The 17,926-nt window shown below is 36.6% G+C and overlaps 3 protein-coding genes across 3 annotated transcripts; 2 read left to right on the forward strand and 1 right to left on the reverse strand.

The window, feature by feature from the left end:
* The first annotated feature begins 2,124 nt into the window (after positions 1 to 2,124).
* On the forward strand, positions 2,125 to 4,973 carry LOC137717341 (2Fe-2S ferredoxin-like superfamily protein). The gene is made up of 6 exons (XM_068456669.2): positions 2,125 to 2,391; positions 2,476 to 2,589; positions 3,622 to 3,675; positions 3,812 to 3,874; positions 4,092 to 4,154; positions 4,672 to 4,973. The coding sequence occupies exons 1-6, from the start codon at positions 2,197 to 2,199 to the stop codon at positions 4,705 to 4,707; spliced, it is 525 nt and encodes a 174-aa protein (XP_068312770.2). The 5' UTR covers positions 2,125 to 2,196; the 3' UTR covers positions 4,708 to 4,973.
* A 4,546-nt stretch (positions 4,974 to 9,519) lies between these two features.
* LOC137715617 (cyclin-A2-2) lies at positions 9,520 to 14,305 on the forward strand. Its single transcript, XM_068454963.2, has 11 exons — positions 9,520 to 9,671; positions 10,632 to 10,991; positions 11,157 to 11,430; positions 11,734 to 11,867; positions 12,119 to 12,211; positions 12,444 to 12,577; positions 12,838 to 12,913; positions 13,101 to 13,211; positions 13,305 to 13,454; positions 13,547 to 13,681; positions 13,824 to 14,305. The coding sequence occupies exons 2-11, from the start codon at positions 10,692 to 10,694 to the stop codon at positions 13,884 to 13,886; spliced, it is 1,470 nt and encodes a 489-aa protein (XP_068311064.2). The 5' UTR covers positions 9,520 to 9,671; positions 10,632 to 10,691; the 3' UTR covers positions 13,887 to 14,305.
* A 785-nt stretch (positions 14,306 to 15,090) lies between these two features.
* On the reverse strand, positions 15,091 to 17,926 carry LOC137707532 (serine/threonine protein phosphatase 2A 57 kDa regulatory subunit B' kappa isoform). The gene is made up of 2 exons (XM_068446420.2): positions 16,042 to 17,926; positions 15,091 to 15,816 (listed from the first exon to the last, which is right to left on the reverse strand). Exons 1-2 carry the CDS (start codon positions 17,221 to 17,223, stop codon positions 15,460 to 15,462), a joined length of 1,539 nt encoding a protein of 512 aa, XP_068302521.2. The 5' UTR covers positions 17,224 to 17,926; the 3' UTR covers positions 15,091 to 15,459.

Raw genomic sequence — 17,926 nt, forward strand, 5'->3', positions numbered from 1 at the left:
TTGCGTTAATATTCCTTTTTGTTAACTCCGTTAACTTTCCGTTAAGTTGAGGGATTGATTTTTTCAAAGAGAAATATTTAGTCCCTCAAGGATTAACGTGGAACTTCTCCTTAAATATCTTGTGACTTATACACGGAACTTCGTACTTATGATCGCAATTTTTTAAGAATGACTAAACGATCTTAGTTTTAATTGAATTTTTGCAAAGATGATTTGTAAATAGTAATATGAATGGTTTTGATCATAAGTACAAAATTCTATAAATAAGCCATACAGTGTTTTGAGTAGTAACTCCTTAAATTTGACGAAAAAGAAGGCATATTATACGGAGTGACCATTCATGCAACGCAGAGCTCAGTTGGAGAACGGGAGAAATTAATATAGGGACAAAAACTAAACATGACGTAAAGTTCAAGAATCTTTGCTACCACGCACCAAAAACGAATTCACTTATCCCACTCCATCCATCTAATCTCAAAAGTTAAATTTAACGGAACTTAATATGACAGTGATATCAAACACCAATTTCCGTGATCAGCAAATAGTTGTCTCGGAATGGGAAAGATCATGTGTTTCGCTTAAAGCAAATAATAAGCAAAGAGAAAGGCAATGAAAAACTTTAGAAATATGTATACGTTGGTGATGCCATTATGAGGTATTTTAAGCAGTCACACATTGTGACGGTAAATACAGTCACATTGACATTCCTGTTGTAATGTAGGTCTGTCTTTTTTCCTTAGGTAAGGGTAGATCCTGGGGTTGGTTGAGGGCAAATCGCTTGACAATCCACGTGAGATTGGATCTCTTCAGACGTGTCTGTGAATTTGGTCCTCTTATATATATATATATCCGATCCAATTGTCCATACAAGGGTCTCTTCAAGCATGATTGAGTAGCACGATCAAAATAAGTGCAAAATCACTGTGAAATCCATCCAAATTGACGGAAACTTCCACAAGCGTGAGACTTTTTCTAACATCTAGTACTACAAATTGTACAAATCCACTAAACACCAAATGTATCAAATGATGACAATGCTCTGACCAGCACAAATTACTAAAATAAAAGGGTTTTAATTACAAATGGTCTATGAAATTGACTCACCCCATCAAGATGGTCCATAAAATTGAAAATCGATCAAAGTAGTCCCTGAAAATAGGTATCACAAATCAATGTGATCATTCTTGCATAATTTAGTTTGTACGGGTAGCGAACCTGTAAGAAGTTGTATCTTAATATCCTCCATCAACTGGTTTGCTCTTGAAACAAGATTTTAGGCGAACTGTAGACTTTCTCCTTCCACGAGATGTGTCTTAATCTCTGACGTATGTATCCGGCAAGTTTGTTGAATGAGGAACAGAGGACATCATTTTGCAAAGCTTCCGCGCCATTTCATTCATTCCTTGGAATGTAAGATACTGAGGAACTAAACCCCTTCGTATCATGTCCTCACACTCTTCAAAAGCCTCTTTGAATTTATGCATATTGCAAAGCTAACGAATCGACATGGAGCTTGTAGCTAAATCCATATCCATCCCCTAGACCCCATTCATTCTTTGGAAAGTAAGACACTATTATTCATACTTTTTTGAAATACTGACATGTTCACTCAAAATCGTAGAATAAGCTCATTTCTAATAAGTAAACGATTCATAATTTCAGGTCATGCTATCTACTCTTTATCTTCATGGTCATTTCTCTTGTACTAAAACTTTAGCTGTGCATATACTTTCTAAGGACAACTTTTTTTTCTTTTTCAATTTCTAAAGACCTTATATACATTGTAAAGGTCGTTTGCTTCAGGATTCTCAGATAAAGTTCAGCTTTTTCTAACAACGGTATTATTCACACACCAGTTTTTACTTTTCATGTACCCTTCTCAATTTTCAAACGTCAAATTGAATGAATTGAAGAAAATCAATTAACAAACTATTAAATGCCCAACCTAGATTGTTTCCACCGTTAGTCCGTCCATCAAGCATAAAGATAAAAATGGACAGAAGAATTAACCTAGTAGACGGATTGGACCAAAATGAAAATAAAGTTGCAACTACACAGGTGTAAATGCAAAAAAAAGAAACTCTATGGGGGAAAGTGGTAAACCCGGATAAACTTTTCGAAAACTATTTTTCCCCAATTTAAAACGAACGATATGAAAAGGCTAAGGGAGGCGAGTTTGGACTGCGCTGCATCACAATGATTTCCCTGCATTTCCCAAACGCCGCGTCGTTCCGGCCAGCGCAAGTCTCCGGCGCCGGCCCCCGAAATTACCAACAGCCCACCGAGTTTGTCGCTAGAAAGAAGTGCGTTTCGGTCTGTTTCGCCGGTATTTCGGCGGATTCGTCTCCGACTCAGCCCGGAAAGCCCGAAATCGAGCTCGAATTCATCGGGGTACGCGCATTAATCCCATTAAATTACAGTTATTTGCCGTTTTATTTTCCATATTTATTTGGGATTTTGGGCTTGGTTGGTTAGCCGAAGCCGGGAAACGACGGGTCGTATCCGGTGGAGAGCGCGAAGGCGATAAGTGGAGAGAAGCTGCTGAGGGATGTCATGTCGGATAACAAGGTCGAGCTCTACGCCACGTATGTGAGTTTCCTATCACTTCACTCTGCATCCTGCGCACTAGTTTTTTGTCGTTGCCCTTTGTACAGTGCGTTTTGGTGTTGGGCCTTTCTAATTGTGGCCCAATATCAGTACCACCCGACTCAAAGAAAAAACACCAAATGGTCACATAAGAACGCATAACTCTAGCGGGAAGTGATTTCCGCACTTTCTTGTTAATTTCGTTGCACTTCCTTTCAGTTTCAATATGTTAGATTGAAATTTGAACAAATCAAGGGGGTGTTTTTTCTTATGGTCAAATCAAAAGAAAATTAAGAGATGAAACAAATAACGGAGTGCAAAAAGAGAAAACGAGAGTGCAGAAATCCATTCCCTAACTTAACACACTATTAAAATTCCGTGTGTCACACCCTCACATATCCAAATTAAATTTACAGTCCACGTAGTTTTACGGATCTATTACAGAATTCATAGTTTGCTTAAATATTCAATTATGGACAATCTTTTAATTATAAAATGGAAATTAACATTTTTGTCAAGAGTGCTTATGAACCGTATTAATTGAACACATTGTTGACCACCTCTCTAATAGAAGTGGGCTTTATTCATTATTTTGGGACCCACTTGTATTACAGAAGTTGTCAGCAAATTGGCCATCAAATGTGGGTCCAAATATCAGTTTCGTTACTTCAGCTTTGGAACACTATTTCGAGAATTTTCATGTCGGATTTGAGTACAATTTGGTGATTTGAGGTGAACTTACTAAGCCCCAAAGGGTTCATTTTGCTCTCCACATGTTTATCATGGGACAAGAACGTCAAGTTCGAATGCTTAATTTAGCGGATTATCATTAATTGAATTCTTAAGCAAACTACAGGAATTCAATTGCCAGAACTGAAACTACAAGGTTCTTAAGTGAAAGATCTGCAAAACTACGTGCGGATTGTAAATGTAGTTTGACTCTCTCACACCATATTGGTAGAATGATAAATTTGTGAAAAGTACAATACAAGTGATTGAATGTGTTTTGAAATGGTGTTGCAATTTAAAATATAGGGGAAACTGATGAACTGTGGAGGTGGTGGAAGCTGTGGGACTTGTATAGTTGAGGTATGAACTTTCCAACATCCGCATTCTTCTGTCTTTTCGAGTTTCTTCGGTTGAAGGTGGAGGAAAGCTGTCAATTTTCTTTGTTTAGTAATGGAATGGCAAGTACTGAACTCAAGCATTTGTGGTTTTTGTGCAGATTATTGATGGGAAGGATCTTTTGAATGAAAGAACAAATACTGAACTCAAATATTTGAAGAAGGCAACCTCTCTCTCTCTCTCTCTATAAAAAAACACTATACTTTTTCCCATACTCACTGGTTACTAATCTCAAACCTCATTGCTTACATGTAAAGAATGTCGGTGTGTTCTTTAACGTCAAATCGCTTGAAATACTTCGTTTCAGTTTTTATTCAGTTCCCATTTGAAGTACATACTTAGTAAATGTCCGGTTATTTTGACATTGACTGAACATGCAGAAACCGGAATCTTGGAGACTTGCTTGTCAAACTATAGTGGGAAATAAGGAAAATTCTGGCAAGGTACTTGTCACTCCTCTGCTTTCTTTTTTATTTACAAATCTCTCGCTATCGTAATCTTACTGGTTATTGTGGTGATTGGTGCACTAAAAGATCCATAATTTATTCACAACTTGTATAATCCTCATTGAGGAGCGTGTATAAGGAGTTGGGTCGGGTCCTACATTTCCATTTGGTTTTGGAGTTTTCTTTACATGTAGTGCCTTTTCCCTTCATGTTTGCTGGCGTAGAAGAAACCAACATTCTTATGTGTACCAGAGTTTTAATCTCCCGGATAACAGTAATGCTTTGTCCAACATCATGTAGTTTCGCTGCATCAAGTTTATTCCCAAACAAGGTGGGAAATGTGATGCTATTAACTTAAGGATTCAGAATGTTACTGTTTGTGTCTTGGATTCAGAAATTAGGTCATATAGACACCAAACTTAAGTTGTGTCGACTTAGAATAGGATGGCACGGCGATTCTGCACTCAAGCATTCTTTTTCTAACAGATATCTTTCGGATTTTGGATTGCTGCAGGTTGTTGTTCAGAGGATTCCCCAGTGGAAAAAGTAATCGATCGAGCAATGGCGCCATGTGACATTGATGAATATAAATACGTATAGCAAATCGAGAATTATGATCACGCTTCCTCCCTAAACTCACGGTAATCACTTCGAAATGCTTTAGAACAGATTAATATGTATATCTCTCGCGTATATTAATTGTTGTAATACCATCTGTAGACTACTTGATGTTAAACAGGGGATAAGAGTTAATATCTTGTCTTCAAATTTCCTAGAAGTTATCCAAAGGAACCAGATAGTTCTTTGTTGTGCTGACTTTTACTCGTACGTTGCAACACGATACAACAAACCAATAACGAGGGCGATTCATGTAAGTAGAAAACTTGCTGAGACCGGGGTGGATTTACATATTTTTCTTTCTCGATATCTCACTCCTCTTGTGACTTATCACGAGAGATAAGAGATAGAGAAAAAAGGAGGATACACCCCATTACATGCCATGTGAGTTCTATTAGAAGAATCAATAAAGGTTACATGTGATCTCGTATGTTGTAACAACGTAGATCTCCGAGGATTTAAATTAGTTTTCCCAACCTAATTTATGTCCCATGTTTTTTAACACTTTCATGCTTCACCTTGTTGGAATCCACCTGTCTCGTCAACACTATTAACCGCTGAAAATTAACAGAAATTAATTATTAAATTCCATCACATGTCATTTTATAATTAAATTGTATGGCCACTCAACACTGTCATATGAACCTAATAACGTGATACCTATTTTTTCTAGGTGATAAGATAGCAGAGACGCATGGTTTCTTTAGGTTGCGTAAAGTTGCAACATTTTGGTACCTTTAATTTGCACTTTTTGCGTGTCCGGTGAGATCCAAATTCTTCGTTATTATTGCCACCTTTTGAAGTCAGTATTGGTCTCATTATTCATTCTTCACTCAAATAAATTAATATTTTTGACAAAAATAAATAAATAAATATTTTATTGGAAATTTTGAAGCACATTTATCCGATATAGATTTGGATTTGGACTTTCATGGTATGAAAAGTTGTTGGGCCCACCTTGCGGAAGAGCGTAGAGGGCCACAGGGGACCACGCTTTCAGATCTGCAAACTTTCAAATGGCTTGGTTTGGCTTTATGACAAACAATTATTATTTTTTCTTTTTCAAATATAAATAAATAAACCTTCACCGAATATTTGATTTTTTTAGCGTAAGAGTGGTTCGATTTCATTCAGTTTGATTTTTTTGTTAAAACTAAATATCAAACCGAAATTACGGTACAGTTTGGTTCGATTCTGTTGAGGGTTGACAATAAGATATTACCTCCCATCTTGAACTTTCGTATATTCTGTATGACTTGCAGTACTCATATTTGGTAACTTTTAATTAGATTTGTCAAATCTTTCATTAGATTTTGGGGAATTTGTGACTAGATTGGGGGAAATTTTCACTAAATTTTCTGGTGAGTTATTATATATGGACTGTGTCAGCTCAAAATTTAAGGACAAGTGGGATGATTGGGAGCAAATTTGATTTTAGCTTTTGATATTAATGTATCAGTTCGTCTGTAATATTAATAAATCAATTTATCATTTAAAAAATAAATAAATAACTACTAATAATTTTTTTACAATTCATAATTGTTGGTACCAAAAATCAAGCAGCTGATACAGTAGCACGAGCTACAATAAAAGCTCAGTGTCGAAAAAACCATTAATAATACTTTTATAGAATATATACTAACAATTTCAAAATCGATACAATGTTTTTCTTCATAATGACACAACAAGGCTGGACGGTTTAAGCCATAAACACAAAAACAACTTAACCAAAAAAGCTTGAACAAGTAGCTCTATCTCTATATTTTTAAGAGTAATATTATTCATACCATGTTTTTATACCACATTTCTGTACCACCTTAGGTGGCATCCGATGTGGACAATCACATCATTTGAAAAATTTGCAAAACTCAAGGAAATGAAGGAGAAAGATTCCTCATATACCATAATCATCATTTAATTAACTAGTTTTTTATTATTATTAGTTTATTAAATAATAAATTAAAATTAAAAATCTGATTAATTTAAATGATGTGACTGTCCACATCAAACGCCACCTAAGGTGGTATAAAAATGTGGTACAAAAACATGGTATAAATAACATTACTCTATTTTTAATCAGCCTCTTCTGCTATCATCTATCTAATATTATTCTTCAATGTATTGCATTACTCTCATATTTTCTGCCTTTATAATTTGAAGCATGAATGTTTAACGTTTCCTTATTTTCTTGAATTTTATTAATCATTAAGGATAAAATGACAAAAACAGAAAATTGGCATAAATTAGTTTCCATAAATGGCTCAATGGAGAATCATACACATAACCTAGACTAACATAAATTGAATCCCATTTTTCCTTACAAATAAATGAGCTTAATTATCATAATTAAGCAATTAATTAGAGACATTTCCACCTGAACTTGTGGGAATAATTACAAAAACGTCTCAAACACTTTCCTTTTTTCTGGTAAAATTAACAATTTGATTTGGATTGATTCGGACCTGATACAAACACGGTGCTAAGCTGGACTTATCTCAATAAAACCTTTTTCCAATTAAGTTTTAATTGATTGATTTGTCAATGTTGAAGAGAACCCAACTGGAAATTGAATGTTTAGATTTTCATACGAAATTCATTTGACTCTTGTCGACTTCCTCCTTCACAAGGGGATATGGGATAAAATTTTTGAATGTGACACATAGTGGTATTTTAGAATTTATATAGCTGACTTCACTTAGTAAAATAAATTTTTTTTGTTGTTGTTATCGTCAAAAACACCATTATTTACTCAAATGAAACTGACAATAAACTGTCTGGACAGTGCCATTTTGTCTTGATTAAGATCAATCATTTTGTGAAACCTCACTTTTCCATTGCTTTTGAATAGAATTGACAATACAAATGTTTGTTTGGCTATATTTTATTGGCGATCTTTCTAAGTAGATTGTAATTTTAAAATGATTCTAGTAGTACAAAAAATTGTCAATCGTACTTACGAGGTGAAGCCCGTAACCAATTATAGTATTATATATATATATATATATATTATAGATGTAGTGTCACATTCCGGTCCAGGTCCCCACCACAATCCGGACTTGACTCCACCACAGCACGATATTGTCCGTTTTGGATCCCTACCACACCCTTACGGTTTTGTTTATGGGAACTCATACAAGAACTTTCCAATGGATCACCCATCCTGGGAATTGGATAAGTTATGCAAAGGGTTTTATTTTATAATATTACTCTCTTATGCGACGAAAAATAAAAAAGATTTGATGCAACAATATTTCCTACATTATATATTTGACTCGTTATGGAATTTATTTATGGGAAAATTAATTAAAAATGTTTGAAAACTTTAAGTTTTAACCATAATGACAAAATAAACAGTAAAATGAATAGTACTAGAATTAACTTTTTAGTGTAAAAATATGATTTTTTGTTAAAGTGAACAGTAACAAAAAAAATTCGTTAAAGTTCCATTTATTTATTGCAAAATAAAATATTTCAATATTAATTGGTAACTAAAATTTGGAGTAATAAATCATCGAGAGTCAAAATTTCAAACTAGACGTCCTTTTATTTTATTTTTTTGGAGATTTGAACATTTGAATACTAACCATTGAATTCCAATCCAACAACTTAGGGTATGTGAGGTCCCCAAAAATACACTAGGGTAGCTAGGGTTCCTTCAATTCAAAGTCCGACTTGGAAGTTGGGGATGGCAGGCTTTTGCCCCTTATCTTGGCACCTAGCATAGTAGCACACACTACCTTACAGGTGATTGAGACCTTTCCAACCCTTTTCATACATAAGAATCAAGATTCTCTCTGAATCTCACATTTGAAGTTTTACGATCTTCATAAGTTATTATATTAACTCATTTCACATAAATTACAGTTTAAATTTCTTTTTATTTTTTTTGAATTTTTGAATTACTTGATCCGTCAACTCAGATTGAAAGAACCAAAAGAATCTGAATTTCATATGTAGGACACGTTTTTAGAGGTCAGCGTGCCCTTGCATTGTTGCATGTAGTAGGGTCAATGTTATTTAATATAACTTGGATCAATGTTTATTATTTTATGAACACTCAATTCAAATTGGTTCGAAGTTATTCAATATTGTAAAGCATAATAAATACATTAACTAATTTCAGATCATATTTTAATACTCCTTATTTAAATATTACAAATCCATAGACAAAAAACAAAGACTATAACATAGTAGAAAAAAGACTTCACAAACAACTTTTGGGTAATGTTCTTTATGCTTGTAATGCAACGTGAATCGTGATACTCGTTTTATTTATAAAAGAGGTGCTTAGAATATTATTATCGTTGAATAGAGGATAACTTGTTTGGATACTCAATACTCTTATGTCTAATGTAAACATGTTAACTCTTTACCTTATGTATACATCTTCATTAATAAAACTCATCAATATAATGTTAATATTTCGGTAATAATTTTTTACGCTTACACGTGAACGCTTATGTCTAAAATTAGAGTGAAAAATACTCCGTCTTACATTTATGTCTAGACCCTTATGAGTCTGATTGACAACGTATAAACAAAACATACCATATATTAAAAAAAAAAGCCCAAAATTCACAACACAAATCCAATGAATGTCATTGCCAATATCGTGTGAAAAAGGAAATAGCAAGAAGTCAAAATAAAAAAATAAAATAAAATCATAAAATATTGGTGCTTTTTGGCTTCCGTTTGGAATTTTGGAAGTTCAAACTATAAACCCCGTCCCGCTCACGCTCCCCACCCCCTCCCCCTTTATATCAACTCTCTCTCTCTCCCCCTCTCTCTCCACTGTCACTTCTACACAATTCCTTGTCCGAAGCTGAGCCTCCGGACCCCTCCTTGTTCCTCCGAGCTCTTCCGGCAGTGGCCATCGTCGGAACTTCCGCCAACAGAGTAAGCTCAGCTCCCACACTCTTTTTTCACTCCCACTCTGCGTGAAGGGAGAATTTTTAATGCATTCTACATGTTCGAGCCTCGTCGCTCTGTTATCCACTGCCAGATTCTCATGAAACCACGTCGTTTTACGCCTCGCTGGTTCGCTACATGGATCTGGCGCTGGAGTCTTTTATTTTTTTCCTTCGATTTTTTACGTTTTTAACGTAAGAAATTTGGTGCATTTTGTATGAAATGCGTTTGCGATTTTGTTTGTTTTGTGGTTTTTGACGATCGGATGGGGATGGGACGTGGGAATTTTGAAGAAATTAGGGTTTTTGGGGCTGGGTTTTCCGGTGTTTTCGGCCTCTTCCTTTTTTGGTAAAGTAGTAATTTTTGTTTTAATTTTCTGTTTGGTTGCTGGGAAAATGTGGAAGATTGCTAAACATTTGTCTTTCACGCATTCTGGACCTGACAAAAAAAAAAAAAAAAAAAAAAAAAAAAAACCTTTCTCACATAACTTAATTAAAAACAGCCAATGGCTCATTAGTTAGAAATCAGGGGAAAAAAAAAAAAAAAAGCTTTTCTTTTTCTTCCCATTTTCTCAAATTTTTAGTTTACAAAATAATAAGTGTAATAGCAAAGCTAGAAAATTGTTTTGGTGGTTATTGTATGGGAACCCTTTTGAGATATCTTCATGTTAATCCCCTGTTTTGCTTTCACATTGCAAGTTATTGTGTGTTATGTCAAAGGAAAACAGAGTAAAAGACCATAAAGTTTTCTTCTTCAATTGAAAAATGATTAGATTTATCTTTCTGTTGTGTCAAAGGGAATTGAATTTCCGTAGATGACCATAAAGGGCATCTCTTTTTGGATCCCTTCGTAGTTTGCGTGGAACACTATCTCGGGTTGATTTGTTAGGCTTGTTTGTGTTGAGTTGCACAGTACCACTTGTTGACATCAACTGATTTGAAAATGCAGGTTCAATGAACAAGGATTCGGACTGAATTCATTTGTTGGTCTTCTACAAGGCAGGTAAATATGAATAAGGAAAATGAAAATGCTGCCAAAGTTGAAGAACCTAATGTCCGAATCACAAGAGCACGGGCTAAAGCATTTGGCGCATCCGGGGAGGAACTCTCCTCCTCGATACTTTTCACTAAAGAAAATCAGAAGCGTGGTCTTCGAGCAAATTCCAAAAGAGCAGCATCAGATGAGAACAAAGCATCTGCAATTGCTACTGTTGGCTTGCAGCATAAAAGAAGGGCAGTGCTTAAAGATGTAGGAAACATCGCCTGTGAGGATTCAAAGGTTAACTGCACTAATGCATCTCAGATTCAGGTATTATTTGAATGTTTCGGTTTCTAACCCTACGTGCAAAAGTTCTGAATTGTCAATGAATATAATGTTTATCAAGAAATCTCACATGATTTCGAATTAATTAACTGCATTGTTGCCTCTGTACTTTCTAAGTAATTCTAATTTAAAATTTGTTGGTACTGACAGACTAACAAGCAGGCTAAAAGAGGACTTGGAAAGAATGTTAAGGTGGCCTCAAATATCTCTGAAGCAATTCCAATGGTTCAAGACGACGCAAAAGCAAAGTTAGCTGAGGAATTATCCAAAATAAGGGTGGCAGAACCCTTAGAACCCACTCTGCCAAAAGCGCCAGTACCCCAGGGTATATGTCGTACCTTGGGACAGCATAGAGGAGCAGATTTGATGCCTACAATACAGGCTCCTTCAGAATTGGCTGAACTTTGTAACCCCAAAAAGAAAGGTATAGTTTTATGTTTCATTTTGTTCAGGAGAGTGCAACAGTATATGACTTATCTTCTTGAACTGGCTAATTTTCTGTGCTGTGCCTATACTTGGTTAGAGTGATGCTTGCAATGTCTAAGATGACAAGTTGAAATCATTCTTTTTGCTCTGAGCCTTCCGACTGTAATGTAGAAATTTTGATTGATTAGTAAATGAGGAAACTTGATTGACTTTTAACGGAAAGTGAAAGTTAATTACTGGCTTGTGTTTTCATGTTCATATTAGCAATGCGTAATGATTTTTTTTTTATTGGACTGTGTAGAAGGAAATATGGCCTTGGAGATAGTGGGGTACTCAAATGACCCAGACATTGTGAATATTGACTCAAACTTAAAGGATCCTCTGGCGTGCAGCCTGTACGCCCCTGATATTTACAGTAATATATGCCTTGCAGAGGTTAGTGTTTGAGCCATGACATTATCAATTTTAATAAGATTATTGCAATATTTAGTATTCGCTTGTGTCGACAGGACATAGAAATTAAAAGTCTCCTTTGTAATTTTAAACATGAAATAGTTTCTGATTTCTGTGATGAATTTATTCAATTGTGGTGGAGCTTGGTAAATGAAAGTGCTATCTGGACTTGGTAAAATAACATCAGGAACATTATTGATTCTGACTTGTAGAGGAAATTTATTCTTCCTCAGGTAGCGCGAAGACCATCAACTGATTATATGGAAAGATTGCAGCGAGATATTACTCCCAGCATGCGAGGAATTTTGGTTGATTGGCTAGTGGAGGTCAGTATCATCGGATGTAGTTATCCAAATGGCTCCAATATTCTGACGTTATGGTGTGCCTTTGCTTGAAAGCATCCATGCTAATGTCTTCTTAAATGGGATACTGAAAAACCTGGATATCAGTCCCAATCCCAAAGAATAAAGTCCAACTTTTCTTCTTTTACAGAGTATGAGCCATTTTTGTGCCATATAAAATGGATGCTTTAGTGATAATATCTTATGTCTCTTTCAGGTTTCTGAAGAATATAAGCTGGTTCCAGACACACTTTACCTTACAGTAAATCTCATTGATCGGTTTCTCTCTCACAATTATGTTGAAAAGCAAAAACTCCAGCTGCTTGGAGTCACTTGCATGTTAATTGCCTCGTAAGTGCTATATTAGGTGTATAGATGGTGGTTTCTAGTGTACCATAGTTTATCTATTAATAAAAAAAATCCTTACGGATGTTTACTCGGGCTATTTGATGGACTCATCTTCGGTAGACATGGACAAACATTTTTACATATGTGTGTGGTATGTGCATTGGCATATGAGTGTAGATGAGGAAACAATGACAATATTCCTCTCTTGATTATTTTATCATTACATTACTTGAGGTGTATGTATTTTTTGTTATGGTTCAAAGGAAGTATGAAGAAATTTGTGCACCGCGAGTGGAAGAATTTTGCTTCATCACTGACAATACTTACTCAAGAGAGGAGGTATGTTCTTAGCTCCATAGACTTTGCCTATTTTAGACTCATAAAACTTTTATTTGTTTCCGTAGCATAATTCGAAAGCAAAAACTTGGTCTTTCGTTCACATGGCAATGCCCTTACGTTTTTCCTCTTTTCCATTGGTATAACTAGTTACGTACTGATACAAAAACTTCCTGATTAAATCTTGCAGGTATTAAAAATGGAGATTCAAGTTCTAAATTTCTCGCACTTCCAGTTATCTGTTCCCACCACAAAAACATTTCTTAGGAGATTCATTCATGCAGCTCAAGCTTCTTATAAGGTATTCTAAATTAAATGTCGTCCGCACTTTGGCTTCTGAAAAATCAATTACCATACAAGAACACAGTTCTATTTCAATTACTTTGTTATGCAGGTTCCTTGTCTTGAACTGGAGTTATTGGCAAATTATTTAGCAGAGTTGACTCTTGTTGAATACAGCTTCCTGAAGTTCCTACCTTCCCTCATAGCGGCATCTGCTGTTTTCCTCGCCAGATGGACGCTCAATCAGTCAGACCATCCATGGGTCTGCAATTCTGTGCCTCTCTTTTAATTGAGGTTTTTACTTTTGTTCTCATTGAAAATTATCTGAAGAACTGTCATTTTTATTTCTTGCAGAACCCTACTTTAGAGCACTACACCTCGTACAAAACATCACATCTCAAAACTACAGTAGTTGCACTGGAAGATTTGCAATTGAACACCACCGGTTGTCCTCTAAACTCTATTCGCGAGAAGTATAAACATCAGAAGGTAATATGACTATGAGTTTGTTTTCTGATTGATCATGTTTGTCGGAAGACAATTCTTAGAAACAGCACTTCAGTGTTCAAAGTCATGTCTATTTACAGATCGTTTAGATTCAGTATTCTGATTCAAATTCTTGTCTTGATAGTTCAAGTCTGTGGCTACATTGACCTCCAAACAACGGGTGGTTCACTCTTTCGAAGATCAATAATTCGCTGACTCTTCTATAAGAGCTGAACCGGGATGGATGTTTATCAGCTAGGAAAAGCTCCCTGCATTCAGGTACTTCGAGTTTGAGAGACATCCAGATCTCCGACATGAAAGTTCCTTAACCTTCCATCTAACTTTGTTGTCTGTCTGTCCGCCCGCCATTCATTGCTAAATGTTATCTCGTTCTGGTGCTTCCAGATCTGTCGTTGTAGCCTCAAATTTTTCTAGATTAAGACACCGTTAGGACAAACAATTATGTATTTGGGTCTTGGCAAAATAATGTACCAAAACTTCTCATCGCATGGGGGAAGTTTTAAGAGCGACTGTGCCTTGGGTTGCAAGTTTCAAACATGAAATGTAGCTCCTTGATTGTTTGTATCTAAAAACTTCATATATGAAAAAGAAAAATGTTGAAAAATAGTTATCAGTCGTTCTGTTGTGATATGTGAGTTTTTGGGTGGTCGGATCTTTTTATGGTGAAACACCTATTATATGCTTTTTCAAGAAGTACTTTCAATGAACGTGTTTTTTACGCACTTTTTTAGGAAGCACTTGAGTTTTAAATAAAGTTTCACATATCTCTAATGAAATTGCTTTTAACAAAAATACTTATGAGCATAAGTGTTTTTCACAAAAGTAATCTCAAACAAGTCATATAATCCAAAAACTTTTCATACAAACCAACTACTCAGTTCAAGGTGTTGAAAACCCTTGTGTTATGAGCCTTTAACCTAATGCAATTGCAATGGACACATCAACGGTGTCCCTCATCGAGAAGAAAACTTTCATGCACCCGTTACATGAAATAGTTGTCTCATATTCAAAATCATGCACTAGAAACAAAATATAACGAATGCAACCCATGTTTCATGCAACGGGTGCATGAAAGTTTTTCTCGTTGCAAATTTATTATTTTTTTCAAACGACATGCCAACCAACAGGAGATCCCATCATGGATATGATGTGACAACCTTACCTAGTTCCCTCTTTTATTTTTCATATATCTGATCTTGCCCATACTTTTTGTTGGTGGAATCATACTTACCCATAATATTATTCCCCTTCATCATACCAGGCAGCATGTAGGGATCCATTAAATCATGAAGATCTAAATAATTAAAACTGAAAACTGCCTGCTATAATTTGCTATAATTTGGCATTGACAAAAACATTGATCTATAAATTAGTTTTGATAAAGACATAGCTGAAGCTGAACAACAGGAGAACGACTTGCATAGACAGGAATGTCACTAGGGTAGTAAACCCGTTACATGCGAGTTGTTCTTGAACATCAAAGGTTACAGAGGGCTAAAAAGGAATTAGCCAATTAAGCTAGTAGCAGTAGTACAGAAAATTGTGGGAAGGTCCTTCCCAAGAAACACCATTCGGGGGAAGCAAAAGACAAGGTTACAACCAGTGGCTGTCAAAGGACCATTACAAAAATACAATCCCACCCCTGAAACTATAGCCATTTTCCATACATTTCTCTTAATCCCGTCACTCCCAACCACCGTAAAAAGAGAGGAAATACGGGAAAACATCGGTTGCAATAGCATCAGTTCGGAAGTTAACTTTTAACAGGCGATTGAGGTCGCTATAGGCATTACCAGAACTGCAGTGTTTCTGGTTCCCGGCTGGAGACTAGCTGCATTCTCTAACTGTTCCCATGCTTCCTTTCGCTTCTTGGCAGCCGAGCTTTGCTTTGCTTCTTCCTCCATGTAGTGCGTGTGGCTGGAGAGGAATAGCTGATCATCCATCTCAACAAACATCTTTCGGACATTTAAAGTTAAATTAAGAACTGCTTGGTTCCAGTGGTTCTGGGAGTTCCTCTCCAAGGCTGGTAAAATGATGGGCAGAATCACTTGACGGTTATGTGTGATTAAGTTCACAATGTTGTCATTGTTCCAAAAGAAAAGGGCCCTTTCAGCTACCTGAAACATTTTAAGATAAGTTTCAAATTCTTTTCCGGAGAGTGAACTTACACAAGCATTCATACAATCCACGACAAACACTAGAAGCAATCATCGAATTCCACTTTATGCATTCCTAAAACTTCTAGGTCCAAAATATACTTCAAAATAAACATGATACAGGGCAAAGTGAAGAATAAACACAATACTTATTAAACGGGAAACCAAACCCGAAGGGAAAATTACCTGGAAGTGGGAACTGTTAATGCAGCATGCAATCCGGCAGAACAAAGGGGCCATGATCTTTTGAAATTCCACCATGTTAACCGATTCCAAAATCTCTTCTAACTCACCCAAGAACATCACCTCTTTCTGACTACCTGTTATCGGCCAGTATTTCAACAAACCCTTTATAACAACACTAGCCAACTTCGGCTCCTTCTCTATAAACTGCGTGACGCAATAGGACAACTGTTGGAAGTAAGACCCTAGATTCTTCGGCTTATGAAGAGGAATCAAAACCCTCCACAAGAATACCCTGTGCTCCTCTTTCAACGGCAACGCAAACCCACTAATAATACTCCCAAATATCTCCAGCAACTCAGCAATCCCATTATGTCTGTCAGTCTCAAACAAAAACCGATAAAATATATTGTTGATAGCCTTGCGAATAAATGGCCTATGAACCATGAACTTGCCATAAATCCTATGCAGAATGGTCTTCAAACAATCTCTCTCCCTAGGGTCATCGGAATCAAACAACTCAAGCAACCTCAAAATAAACGAATGGTCTACATACTTCTTCGCAACCTTCGCGTCAAGACACGAAGATGTCACGAATTTAAGCAGCAATTCATACACAATCTGCAAATGCGGCCAGGCGGGGTCGAACATGGGCTCATCATCATCGTTCTCACCCGCCCCGCCGTTGGAATGGGACCGGTAATTTGGCGGGAAAACTCTAAACAGATTAATGGCACACATTCTACAGGTTGCTAAAATGGCTGGCTCGCTGAATCTCATCGACCCAGTTGCTACAAAGTCTACAAGTTCAAGCAATGTCTGCCTCTTAACATCTTTCTCTATCGAATTCTTAGATGGGTCTGTGAAATCAAACGTTACACAGCAAAGGCTCACCTTGCTGACGAAGAGGTTCATCTTCTCTGGCGTCGGCACGTCCTTGAACGGCACCAAAGGCTCGATTCCGGCCACCACGCTCGCCGGAAACACCGCGGACGACATGCGTTTCGGTGCGTTCGCTTTACCTGGGCCCGAACTATTTCCGCCGTTGGATCGAGGGGTGCCACCGCCCAGGCCCGACGGCCCAGTCCGACTCCCGGACCGGGTCGTGTTTGTCCGCGGCGACTCGGGCCGCTCGTCGGATTTCAAGGCCTTCCGCGGCAGTTTACTGAGGAATTGCTTGAGCATTGTGAAAATTTATCAAAATATCAATCAAAGACAGGGACTTCAGATCAAACCCATATGAAATTAGGGAAGAACAAACCCTTAATTTATCTCTCTCTCATAAATCTGAGCTCGAATTGGGGAAAACAGAGACCATATCTGAAATTTCTTGAGGGAAATGTTTGAAATTGAGGAGGGCATTGATTAAAAATCAAATCTTGGCAATGTGGGTCCCCGGATTCTGATTCCAAAACCCAACACCAGCAAGAACAGCAACAATGCAAAACTCTGAGAGGATTCAAATTACATTTGCAACCTCACCAATCAAACATGAAACCTCCCAATAACTGTGGAGACAGAGAGGAGGAAATGTAAATGTAAATGTACATGAAAAGTGGGGGCAAAGTTTCAGATTGTTGAAGGTTTGAATCTGAAAATTTGGAAGAACGATTTGAACTTTGAAACAAAAAGGAACACCCTTTTATTTTTGTTGCAAAAAATGAAGAAAAAGGACAGAGATTCTTTGGCTTTCTTATTTTGTGATTATGGGATGCAGAATTGCAGATTATTTTTTGTGATCTCCATGAAAGAGAAATGGACCCATCTCTGGGTTTTTACTTCTTTTTTTTTCTTCTTTTCTCTCGGTAATTTTATTTTATTTTTTTATCTTTTTTGTTTGATAAGAGAGAAAATTATGGCATTTTCTCGGGAAATGCGGGGTGTTCTC

Source organism: Pyrus communis, chromosome 15 (genome assembly GCF_041283825.1).
Source record: "Pyrus communis isolate YQ-2024b chromosome 15, ASM4128382v1, whole genome shotgun sequence".
Taxonomy (NCBI): domain Eukaryota; kingdom Viridiplantae; phylum Streptophyta; class Magnoliopsida; order Rosales; family Rosaceae; genus Pyrus; species Pyrus communis.

Excerpts from the sequence above, each read along its gene's own strand:
- LOC137717341 (XM_068456669.2), top strand. The coding sequence starts at position 2,197 with ATGATTTCCCTGCATTTCCCAAACGCCGCGTCGTTCCGGCCAGCGCAA. Across the intron at positions 2,590-3,621 it reads TCGAGCTCTACGCCACGTAT|GGGAAACTGATGAACTGTGG; the intron begins GTGAGTTTCCTA and ends TTTAAAATATAG. Across the intron at positions 3,676-3,811 it reads GTGGGACTTGTATAGTTGAG|ATTATTGATGGGAAGGATCT; the intron begins GTATGAACTTTC and ends GTTTTTGTGCAG.
- LOC137715617 (XM_068454963.2), top strand. The coding sequence starts at position 10,692 with ATGAATAAGGAAAATGAAAATGCTGCCAAAGTTGAAGAACCTAATGTC. Across the intron at positions 12,212-12,443 it reads TGGTTGATTGGCTAGTGGAG|GTTTCTGAAGAATATAAGCT; the intron begins GTCAGTATCATC and ends TGTCTCTTTCAG. Across the intron at positions 13,212-13,304 it reads CAGCTCAAGCTTCTTATAAG|GTTCCTTGTCTTGAACTGGA; the intron begins GTATTCTAAATT and ends TTTGTTATGCAG.
- LOC137707532 (XM_068446420.2), bottom strand. The coding sequence starts at position 17,223 with ATGCTCAAGCAATTCCTCAGTAAACTGCCGCGGAAGGCCTTGAAATCC. Across the intron at positions 15,817-16,041 it reads TTAACAGTTCCCACTTCCAG|GTAGCTGAAAGGGCCCTTTT; the intron begins GTAATTTTCCCT and ends AAAATGTTTCAG.